Source organism: Tiliqua scincoides, chromosome 1 (genome assembly GCF_035046505.1).
Source record: "Tiliqua scincoides isolate rTilSci1 chromosome 1, rTilSci1.hap2, whole genome shotgun sequence".
Lineage (NCBI taxonomy): Eukaryota > Metazoa > Chordata > Lepidosauria > Squamata > Scincidae > Tiliqua > Tiliqua scincoides.
In genome coordinates this window covers 282,783,059-282,795,376 of record NC_089821.1, presented here as the reverse complement: position 1 = coordinate 282,795,376, position 12,318 = coordinate 282,783,059, and the positions used below count along the sequence as shown (strand labels likewise).

Here is a 12,318-nt window from a genome sequence, read left to right as displayed (position 1 = left end):
TGTTCATATTGAATCATCTCACAATGCACTAGTTCTTGCCTGTTTGACCACTGCCACATGCCTTATGCTCTTTGACTCCACCATGAAAATCCCTTGTTTGGTTCATTCCCAGGGTCCTAAACATGCTTTACAAGGCATTAACTAAATTGGGTTGATGTATGTTGATCTAGAGGACCACAACCAAACTACACCTGTTGACTTTTTCAAATCCCAGAGGCACTCAAGTTCCTCTGCAAAGGTCTGATGCTCCCTCCCACTGTCCCCATTATTTTGTCCATTGAAGTCAGTGGAGACAACTGCAACAGAGGATAGGAGGATAGCATTCTAACTCTGCAGCCAGCTGGGACACAAAAGCAGCAGTATATTTATTTTGCTATGTAAACTGATTTGTGAACATTTTTTGTTTAAAAAAAGGTGTATAAATATTCTTATATTCTTTCTCTTCTCTCTTTCTCTCGATACCGAGCTAAACAAACGCATCGGCAAAGCAGCTACCACGTTTTCCAGACTCGCAAAGAGAGTCTGGTCCAACAAGAAGCTGACGGAACATACCAAGATCCAGGTCTACAGAGCTTGCGTCCTGAGTACACTTCTGTACTGCAGCAAGTCATGGACTCTTCGCTCACAACAGGAGAGGAAACTGAACACTTTCCACATGCGCTGCCTCCGACGCATTCTCGGCATCACCTGGCAGGACAAAGTTCCAAACAATACAGTCCTGGAATGTGCTGGAATCCCTAGCATGTATGCACTGCTGAAACAGAGACGCCTGCATTGGCTCGCTCATGTCGTGAGAATGGATGATGGCCAGATCCCAAAGGATCTCCTCTATGGAGAACTCGTGCAAGGAAAGCGCCCTACAGGTAGACCACAGCTGCGATACAAGGACATCTGCAAGAGGGATCTGAAGGCCTTAGGAGTGGACCTCAACAAGTGGGAAACCCTGGCCTCTGTGCAGCCTGCTTGGAGGCAGGCTGTGCAGCATGGCCTTTCCCAGTTTGAAGAGACACTTTGCCAACAGTCTGAGGCTAAGAGGCAAAGAAGGAAGGCCCATAGCCAGGGAGACAGACCAGGGTCAGACTGCACTTGCTCCCGGTGTGGAAGGGATTGTCACTCCTGGATTGGCCTTTTCAGCCACACTAGACGCTGTGCCAGAACCACCTTTCAGAGCGCGATACCACAGTCTTTTGAGACTAAAGGTTGCCAACACAAATATTCTTAGTAATTAGCATAGAGTCAAGACACTACTACTACTAATACACCATTTTCAAAAACAAAAAAGTTCAAAGCAGTTTAAAAGGCTCAATAAATAATTAAATAGCTTAAGAGCCCACTGTGAGGCCTCCCTGTGGGGGAGGGGAGGGCCCGCCCGGCCTTTCCGAGGGGGACCCCTTGTGGAGTCCTCAGACTCGTTCCCCACAAGAAGGGGGGGGGTTGCATCACCCGGTTCCCCTTCTTTGGGTTGGCAGCATTCATTAGTCAGGAGCAGGGGCTGCTAGCAGCAGATCCTCCTGCCTGCTCTTCCAACTACCAACCGCCTTGTCATCCCTGGCCTCCAGGTTTATGTAGGGCAAACTCCTCCCCTTTGGCCCCTCCCCTTCCCTCACAGGGATGGTATAAAAAGGGCCTGTCTCTGGGCCTGCCCTTCCCTGGGCTTACCACAACTCCTCCCCTTTCTCTCTCTGTTTCCCTCCCAACTCCTCTCACCTGGAGTTGCCAGGGTTGTTCCTGAGAGGGCTGGGAAGGCTGCTGCCTCTGCTCTGGTCCAGAAGCCTCCTCCCTGGGTAAGCTGGGGACTCGGGGGAGGAGGGGAACCCCGACACCCACAATATTAAAAGGTGCAAAACAAAACAAAAACAACAGCAGCAGCAGCCATGGGAAAAGATGTTATGCTGGGGTGAAGAGGGAAGTTGTTCTTCCTCTGCTAAATATAAGAGGACAGAACTTTAAAAGGTGCCTCTTTAACCAGTTGGCAGGGGCATATATTGCCATATTCTATGGCATATTGTATAAGGTTACAGCAGTCTGTGCCCATGTCCATAGAGCACATAAATGAAAACTTGGATGATGTCCATTTTGCACAAACAATTAAGGGCGCAATCCTATCCTGTGCTGGAACAGGCAAGCCAGGAGACTTGTGCTATATCCAGAGCAGAATAGTGGCCATAAGCAGCTCAGCCACAGGTAAGGGGAAACATTTCCCCTTACCCCCGGGTAAGGGTTGCTGGCCCCAATGGGTCTCCTTGGACTTGCGCCACCTGAGTAGCGGCTTCAAGCTGCTTCGTTCTCCCCAGGAACAGGGGTTGGGATCCGGATTCCAGCCCCACCACCCACTCCCTGCCCGCCTGCCCCCGGGGCCTCCCACTGCCTGCCCTGGGAGGAGACAGACAGACAGACAGACAGAGTAAACAAAATGCATGAGATGTAATGTGATCTCAAATATGAGCTAATATCAGTTGAATGCCACCTATGAGCCTCAAAAGCATAATTCTTCATAATGTCAGTGTTGACATAACTAAATGGACCAATGGTCTGATTTTGTATGAGGCAGATTTCCTTGTTCCTATGTTCCTTTCATTAAGGAACCTCCATAGAACACTGCAATACACACTTGATATCTTGTTACCATAAAGATTGACAAATTGGAAAGAGTTCAGCAAAGAGCTACCAAATGATTTAATGATCTGGAGAGAGAGTGATTTATAGTGCATAATTTAAGTAACAGCTTTATAGCTTGGTTAAGCACTGATGTAGGGATGCTATGGAAGGTAAGAGCCCAAGGGATGTTGGAAGGGGGGTTAAGAGAAGTGCAGGCACTAGACCCATGTCTGGATATGCAAATATCTGAAGTATGCCCCAAAGAATGGGCACATATGTAGCTTGAAGAACACAATTTTAAAAGATGGTGTGTGGGAAGAAAGGAATGAAGTTGAGCTGGGATCTATAAAAAAAAGGCTTGAAATGCTGACTGATTTCCATCAGTATCTCATAACATGATTCTGCCAACTGTGACTCAGCTGTTAAGCTGTAAAGTAATATCTTTTTTGTGGTGTTCATAATTTCCTGATGCTGCCAATCCTTTAGCATCCCAGTGCTGTTAAGGTTGTAACACCTTTAAATATACGCAGTCGTAGCTGCAATGAGATATGAGGCAGTGCACACTGCCACAAATGCAAGCACATCCACTTCAAGGGAATTAGGGCAGGCCCATTCAGCACATCAGTTGCCCTCTTCAGAAGTTCTTTCCACCACATTTCAAGGAAGTGGCATTTCGCCCTGGAAGATTACCCTGTGCAATTGCAATGCTTTTTAAGGTTGTCATGGTTTAATTGTCCCAAGTGACACCACTTAAAAAAACTTCTGTGTTACATGCTGCCTTTGCATAAGACCATAATGCCACACACCAGCACCAAAGTCAGCATCGGTGAGACATCCAGGGTCAGCTATGGCTTCCAGCAACACCACAGTACTGGTCATGACTTTGCACTTATTTGCCAGCAGAGGGGCTCATCACAGGATTAGGCTTTAAGGCTGCGATTTTTAGGATAGGACCCATTAAACACAAGCAGGAGATGCAACTGAGAGAAATCAATACAACCAGGCAATTCCTGTCTTAGTAAAAAATAAATGGTAATCGGTTTTTGCTGATCACTTGCCAGTTCTTAAGTGTTGGTGTCCTTAAAGCTGATGCATCTGACAGTAGCACTTAGAGATAACACCGACAAGACACTGACCTTTGTTAATAAAAAAACATCTCTTTACAACTTCAGCATTCAGCTTTAAGGCACTATCTACATCCCACTAAAGTAAATGTTGCAAAATGGTTGTCAAAAAATAAAATTTGGCATGTATGGTTTTGGTCTAGTTCTCACTGAAGCGGTAAATTTGTGTCTGGGCTGCACCACTTCAGACTTTAGGTGTAGAAGGCTTCTAGCCTAGTCTTGACATGCTAGTTTTCTGTTTGAAGGAAATTTATTGATACACAGGATCATTCAGTCATGTGAATTCAGTCTGCAGTTTGCTGGTGTTTCTTCTGCATCTTTCTAGATTGCGTACCCTTCTGGGACGGGGCCATTTAGTTATTCAATCTTGCGCTGGAACAGGCAGGCCAGTGCTATATCCAGTGCAAGTTTTGGGCTGACTGAGGCTCAGCATGAAGCAAGGGGGAAAAATTCCCCTAACCCAGTTAGAGCTGCAGCGGCCCCAATGGGTCTACCCAGATCTGTGCCACCTAAAGAGGTGGCACAGAACAGAGCAGCCTGGAGCCACTCCACACTGCCCAGGAATGGGGCTAGGATCCGATATAACTGCTGGATCCTGGCCCTGATTCCCTCTCCCCACCCGCCCGTCCTCCCTCCACCTGGAAACGCCTCCTTCCCACTCTCTCCACACACTCCCAGACCCCCGTGCCGGCCAAGCTCAGCCAGCGCAGATTTACTGTCCTTCACCACCATGGAGGCCGAATCTGGCCTCCGTGGGCCGGCACACCTCCATGCACAAGCTAGATTTTCTCCTAAGGAGCTGCAAACATGCTTTACGCAATGTTTGTGACCCGCCTGGGCCGCTGTAAGGGACTTATGCTGGCCAACCACATCCTTAGGATTGTGCTCTGAATGAGCCTATGTTGAAAAGCAGTATATAAATATTCCTTATAATACTAATAAATAACTTGGTTGTTAGCTACTTGGTTTTGTGTGTATGAATGAATAAATTTTGTGCACACTGTAAGCACTACTATAAAATTCTAGGTCAGGATCCAAATAACTGTGAAACTAATTTTGAGGACTCAACATTTTTTTAAGCAGCATACTTCATGGCAAACTTTTTGAAATGGGCAGCCCAATCCTAACCTGCACTGGCACAGCCAGGCTCATGGACTGTACTGTATCCAATGCAGGTTAGGAGGCGGCTGAAGGTCTCCTCGAAGTAAGGGGATATATTTCCCCTTCCCAAGAGTAATGCCCCAGCCACCCCATGGGGCTTCTCAAATCTGCCCCAGTCACCCCATGCAGCTTATCAAATCTCAAATTAGCTGGTGCAAATCCAAGAAGTACCATGTCAGGCTACCTGGCCCAGGAAGAGGGTTAGGAGGAGGCCTCCATTGATCCACCCCATTCTGGGCCCAATCTGTCCCTTGTTCTGCCCTCCCCCTGCCCAGAAACCCCTCTTCCCACCACCCTCCCCCCACTGCTGGGCCACTTGGTGCACCCTTACTTGCACCAGCAGGCGCTGCTCCAGGATTCAGGGCCGGCAGGCCAGCACATGCCATTGGGCAGGCGTTAACTGGCTCACAAGTAGTCACAAATGTGCTTTACTTGGAGGGGGTTTACTAAAATGTTCCCTGTCAGCACATGATCTTTGAGTAGGCCTATCTGGATTCCTGCACCAGCCATGGGCCACTCTGTTCCTCAAGGGAATGTTGAGAGAATTTATTTTTTAATCCAAAATGCCAGCTCTCCTGCATTTGAAACACTTTGACCTCTCTTTGAGTGACTTTTTAAAATTGATTCCTTCCTCAACAATGTATCCAGATAACACCTGAGCCCTATCTATTCATGCCATTTCATCTGTGACAATTTTCACCTTCCCCTCACATCACACTGCCCCTCTCAATTATTTTTTTCTAGTTTACATGCAGTAACTATTGTATCTCTTTGCATCCAATGTCTTAATGTACAACCAGCAGCCAAACAATGCAACAGTAAGCACAAAACAAGCACACCAAGTCAGGATTATCTTCTAATGCACCACTGTGAATCAGCTTTTGGAGATCTGGATTACAAGAGAAACCTTCAGCATAACATACCACTTCTGTCTTTAAAAGTTACATTGTCCTTTGTGAAGGAAATGAAGACTACTGAAAAGAGAACGAGTACCATGTCATTTTGGGGGGATCTCACAGCCGTCTCATTACCTGTATCCTGTCTTCAGGAAGTTCTGTTTTCATAGCCAGCATCTCCCTTGCGTAAACATCAGGATAATGGGCCTCATTGAAAGCCTTTTCCAGCTCTTCCAGTTGATAGGATGTGAAGATTGTCCTGAAAGGATAACACTCATTGATTTAAAATTTTAAAAAAAGTAAAAATAAAACAAAAAGTTGAGTAATCCTAAAAGGGTGGAGGACTTAAGAAAAAACTAAGAAAGTAGACAAAACATAGATGGGGCTTCTCTTTTAGACAGTAAAGCCATAGGGTGAGGAAATCCATGAGAAGTAAAATAATATTACGTAGATCTGTACAACAGCGAATCATCCACAGGCATCATGACATGACCACAGCTAAGCACTTTGCAGTCTGATGCTAGCCACACTTACTCTACCACATGAAGCACTTAACTCAATGATACTTACTCCTAAGTAACTGTGCACATAATTGTAGCATCTAGAAAGGCATGTGCTTATATCCCTGAAGCAAATGGGACCCAGACTTGTTTTGAACCATACATCAAAGAGGAAGCAAAGCTGTGACAAATAAGGTGGGTCCTCCTCAAAAGTGTGACACTTTATGGGCAATCCCCTGGATTGCAACCTTAGCCACTTATTAAATGGGTGGACTTGCTGCAGGTTCCTTCGTCTCTTAGCAGTCAATAAAAGTATCACAGAAGCAAACCCTGTTCAAGCAGAAACAACTCAAAGATTTAAAGAGAAAATACAACCTCCTAGAAAGCCAAAGCAGAAAAACAAAAAAGGAGCAAAACCGTCAGCTAATGTAATTTTATTTATTCATCACAGTGGTAGCCCACCCTTCCTTCAGGAACCCAGAACAACATACATGAGCTATTCCTCAGTCTAGATGCTATATTAGAATTTCTTTTCTGTCATTGAGATTGTAGTTTTAAACACTCTTCCTTGTAAGTATACTGCCTGTATATATATAAGTATATTGTAAGTATACTGCCTGAAATTCATGGAGCTTACATCCAAATAAATGTGTCTAGGATTGAAGTATAAAATCAGCTTTCTTAGACACATATATGAAGCACTGTCCTAACATATGAGCCTTCTCTGTTGGTCCCTGGGTATGCTAAAAATTAAGCCATCTTTGTGTATTTCATTCTATCATCTTTTATCTGCCTTTAACAAGGGTAATCTTTTGCTGTATGCGACCCAAATAAAACTAATAATGCTATGGATCAAAAGCAAATTAGAACTAGCACAACTTTCTTCTGGGATGTATAACATCACACCTACTAAGTGCTGAAACCAAGCATGTCACAGGAGATTCAAAATGCGCAATTTCAAAACAGTTAAGTAGTTTTAATTCTGCACAATGTGATTTTTCAGTGACAATGTTCATTTTCGAAGAAGGGAAAACTTGAGTTTGCCCTCACAATAACCATACTGGGTAGCTTCATTCTGAAGGTTATAATTCTATGGTAAAATGAAAGTTTTCAGATTCTCTTATATTTTTTTTTGGTCTTTTTTTTGCTATCTTTGCAATGCAGCACTTAAATCGTGTTTAAATGGGCTTCCTCTTTCAGCTCTGCTGCACAATAAGCAGCAGGCATGTATTTGAAACTGAGAACACTGATGGGGTGCAACACAGTCCTCAGGTTCTGCATTCTGAAGGTGCCCAGCCCTTCTCATCTCCTCATCCTGTAAGTGAGCACTACCCAGATCCTGAACACTTCTGTCAGGCACAAGCACCAGTTTCAAGCTCTGTGCTACACTAGCAACAGGGTATTTAAGCATCTCCTTTACTTCTTCAAAACAACACATTTCACAATAAAGGCTGGCTTCCTCCTAGTTTACATATCCCTTATACGCAGTTGAGCTTCTGTTTGTCTCATGCATATGTGTAGATAAGACATGCCTCAAACTAGCATCTAGGAGCTGATGCTCCAGGGGGATGAAGGAAGATGCCAGCAGAGAAGAAAAGGTGCAGTTTTCCTACATCCTGTAGTTGTATTGCAAATCTGAATGAGCATCAGGCTTCCAGATCAATTCCTGGAGCCTGGAAATCCTCCAGTTCTAAGATTAATTTACCCAAGAAGCAGTTTGTATTCCAGCATTTTCATCTAAATCTTAAGTGTGTTTGGCTCTCTCTCTCTCTCTCTCTCTCTCACACACACACACACACACACACACACACACACACAGAGGGGTAATTAAGCTCTTCCAGCAAAATGAAGAAACAGAGCTTCAAAAAGAGAACGAAATAAATATAAAACAATATTTGAAATGATTTACACATTCCCACTAGGACAACGAAGATGCTTTTCACCTTCCAGCACTTAAAATCTAAAGGACTGAATCAGATCAACAACAGTGGTAACAAAAGGAGCTTGTTAATACAAAGGATCTCTTCTGCAGTGAAATATTTGTTTAAATTGCTTTTGAACTCACAGGATTTCTTTTCCAAGGAAGGTCTATCTTTGCTCTTGCTCTCCTAGAATCAGTACGGTTGGAGTGTACTATGTAACCATTCAGTCTCTCTTATCTCGGCAAATGGAAAACTCTTTCTTATTGTGCATCCCTTCTAGGATTTGAAAAAGGGGGAGGTGGTTGTTTTTAAAGTCTACAACTTCTCTTGGGAGACACAGTTCCTGCAAAATCCACGGGCAGAATGCACCCGTCTGAAATGCAACCTTAAATTTTGGTTTTAAAAAGATCTTCCCAGTTAGTCCCTTCTGTACAGCAAATAAATAAAATGCCTCCCTTTTCCTGTTTACATACTTTAAAGTCACAGAGATGTCTAGTTCCTCCCCATGCTGCAACTACTTGTTGGAGAAACAGCTTGTTATCAATCAGAGATTTTTTACAAGTAAAATATACTGAATGAGAGGAAAAAAAGTTAAATGAAAAATTTAAACGACCAATAAATTCTACACTGTAACCTTCAGATTTTGAGCCACCTCAGTTCTAGATCCAAATAAGAAATGTACACTGCAGTACTCTGATTTAATTTTGATTTTAATTTAATTAATTTTGAACCCACTCCCTTACATTACTCCAGTTCATCTGTCAGGTTTTGGATAAGACACCATATTCCATGACCATTTTTAGAGAACTGAGGCATGATCTTTGCCTTTACAGTTGTAATTCTGAAGGAAATGACCAAGCGCTTAAGTCAATTGCCCTTCCCTACATTTTAGCCCAGGATGTTGTCTTAATCCACACATTCTGTCTCTTAGCAAGACTGATTTATATAGGTAGGGATTGTATTGCTATCCTCTTGAATTCCCAAGAATAATGGATTCGCTATTTGCTCCCCTGGGAAGATGTTCCAAGGTATCCTTCCCATCTGCAGAGATGCTGGGATTTCAATTGCACAGCAACTCTAGAAAGAGGACAGTGTCCAATTCCCAAAGGTTGAGGAAAGGTAAAATGACAGGGTCAAGGTTGCCTGTGGCAGATCTGGGGGGAAAGGACAGATTCCCTTGGAAGACCTTTTCACTTTCTCCTCCTCTCAGAGGCACCTCCTGTTTTCCAAACTGTTCTATTCCCTGGCTGAACACATCAGTGCTTTAAGTACTGTACTTAAAAAAAAAACTGCAGCAGAGAGAGAGAGAGAGAGAGAGAGAGATCCACCAAACACCAGCCATTGATGAGCCTCATAGTTCATCAGACCTCTGGAGCAGGTGACAATGCTCAGGTCATTTATAAAAAGGATTTGATATCATCTATTGTTTTAAAATTACAATAACCAGATATTCCGGTTTGGCAAAGTACTGACTTGGTTTTAAAGGCTTCCAGCGATTGCAAATAAACTTCAAATTTCTCAAATTAAAAAAGAATCAGAAGCCCCCAAATCATTGGAGAATGAAAAAGGAGAGGCCCCGGTGGACAACTCCCTCCATGCTGTACCTTTTGGACAATGGATTACTAGCCAAGACAGCTGGATTAGGTGCCCCTGGGCAGGGGGACTGCAGCTCCTTGGGAGAAGGGAAAGTGGTGAAGAGCAGCCAGCTGGATGAGCAGTAACGGAGGGGGAGAGCCGCACTGCCTTTTGGGGTTGGCGCTGAGAACACCAACACCATCAGACCTGGCCTTGAAGGTCCAGCCCGCATCTTGCCTCCCTCTCTTTGTGGCAGCCAGCTCTGCATCTGCGCTCTTTATGGACCAGCTGGAGGCAGATCCTGGATGATCCAAAGAACACAGAGAAAGCTGCTCCTTTGGCTGGCCCGTTTCCAGAGTTCAGCTGCTCTCGCTCCTGCACACGGTCAGGGCCCCGATCCTGACTCCATCAGGGGCGAAGGAACAGTTGAGGGCCTAATGGTTGAGGTGGGGGAATTGCCTGCCCAGAGGACCCCAAGCCTGCCCTGCCCCAGTGACCCTCCCTCCCTCCCAAGCTCAAGAGCCAGGCAGGGGCTTACCTGTGCCGCCTCTTCTTCCGCTTCTTGCTCTGGTTCAAGGAGGATTTGGACATTTTTCTGTCACTGGAGGAAACATCTTCAGAATCTGGGGACAGAAAGGCGGCAGCAATGGGGCTGAGGGCCGGGCCAGATCCCACGCCTCTCCCTCCCGGCTCCCCAGGGCTGCTCCTTCAGCCTTTGTCCTCATGGGCTTGGATCGGGGCTGGGGGGCTTTTATTCGTTTGTTCTGCTTAGATTTCGTTTCCTGGGAGCCCCAGTCCATCTCTCCAGCCAGGAGACGCCTCACTTGCTCCGGGCACATTTCCCTGCCTCTCTCCCTCCTGGGTTGGGATCCCAGGTTTGTGTCCAAGCCAGCGGTTTGCTTAACATTCAAATTCAAATGTTCAAAAGTAGGAAATTAAATTTTTAAAAAGAAAAGACAACAGGAAGGTTCGAGACCCCCTTCAAAGTAGGCAGAGTTTACAGCTGGATCTGGGGCCAGGATAGCAGTGGGGCCCTCAAACTTTGCTATCCTGGGGATCCCAGAAACGCTTCCTGCCTCTTATCGCTTCCTCAGTCAGTCCTTTATTTAGAGGGTGGGGCAAGGAAAGTCTCCTCTGGAACCAGGGGGAATGGGCTGGGTTCATCAGTGGGCATTTCTTACAGGCAGCTCGAAGCAGCTACTCGCCTCTCCATTAGGGGCTTCCAGGGGGGCTTCTGTTTCTTTTATATTTTTATCTTTTGTTTATACTGTCCTGGATTCTTCTTCTTTTAATTACTCAATTCTTTTTATTCCCTGGGGCTTATTACTTTAAAAAAATCTCAAAGAGAGAACCAAAAAAGACAAGCCAGAGCCTCTAGCTAGGAAAGTGCCGCTCCGGCCTCGCATTTCGAGGGACTCGGTTGTTTTCAGGTGAAAGTGGCTCAGTCGGAATCGTATTGGAAGCTGGTGGCCTGGCCCTGCCGGTGGGGTCCCCAACCCACTGCTCTAATTCGCACTGATGGTGTGGGGGGGGGAGGGCAGGATGCTTAGTTGGAAGGAAGGCAGGGCACATCTGGAGGAAGGAACGGGGTCCCTGGGAAAGGAGGGGAGTGGAGGAGGCCGTGCTCGCCCAGGAATGCCCCCCAGTACTGGGGAGCTGTCGGGGCGCCGCGATCCCCAGGAGAGGTGGAGATGCGGCGGGGCAGAGCCGTCGAGGAAGCCCCCGGAGCGCCCTCATCCAGCCCGTCGAGGGACGGCGCTGCGGGCGCTCGCGTCCTCCTCGCCAGGGAAGCGCTACCTGAGCTGGCCGTCTGGCTGGTGTCCAGCGGCGCGGGGGCGCGGCCCAGCGGCTGCAGGTGGACGCCGGGCGGGTCGGCCAGCACCTCCAGGAAGGTGGGCTGCGCGTAGAAGCCGGGGAGGCTGCCGGCGCCCAGCAAGCCCATGCCCATGCCGCCCACGCCGGCGGGGCTGAGCACCGAGCGGGCGGCCAGCAGGTGCCCGGCGGGCAGGGCGTCCAGGGCCGCGCGCGGGTGCGCCGAGGGCGGCTCCTTGTTCAAGCCCAGGATCTCCTGGATGCCGAAGCCGGTGCAGCGCGGCGCCGCGGGGCCCGAGCCGGGCTTGCCCCCCGCCGCGCCCCCCGCCCCCGCCGCGCCCGGGGCCGGCGGAGGAAGCGCGCCGTCGGGGGCCTTGGGCTTGCCGGGCAGGCTGTGGGCCAGCGCGTCCCCCGCTTTGCCCGTCATGCTGGTCCCTGGTGCCCGCTGCGGGAATGCTCGGGAGCCCCCGCCTCAGGCCCCTTTTATACGCCCAGCCCGCAGCCCGCGCGGGGTCAGAGCCCGGCAGCCAATCGCAGGGCCCGCAGCCGGGCGGAGTCCCGAAAAGCCAGGGGCGGGGGCAGGAGGGGGGCGCCCCCCAGGAGGGCCCGGGCAGGTCGTCGCAGAGGCGGGCGGGAGGGCAGCTGCCTCCCCACGGGGAAGAGCAAGAGGTGCCCCTGGCCGGGGGCTGCAGGGCTGGCTGTCCAGGCGCCTCCGGGGGAAGGCGAGAGG

At 47.8% G+C, this 12,318-nt stretch overlaps 1 protein-coding gene across 1 annotated transcript in view; it reads right to left on the bottom strand.

Moving 5' to 3' along the window:
• The window catches only part of VSX2 (visual system homeobox 2), a 31,738-nt gene extending 19,723 nt beyond the window's left edge, over positions 1 to 12,015 (bottom strand). The window contains exons 1-3 of the mRNA XM_066626979.1: positions 11,574 to 12,015; positions 10,315 to 10,399; positions 5,915 to 6,038 (exon numbers count right to left, since the gene is read on the bottom strand). Of these exons, the coding sequence (XP_066483076.1) occupies positions 5,915 to 6,038; positions 10,315 to 10,399; positions 11,574 to 12,015 (651 nt within the window). The remainder of the gene's footprint in view (positions 1 to 5,914; positions 6,039 to 10,314; positions 10,400 to 11,573) is intronic.
• Between the last annotated feature and the right edge of the window lie 303 nt (positions 12,016 to 12,318).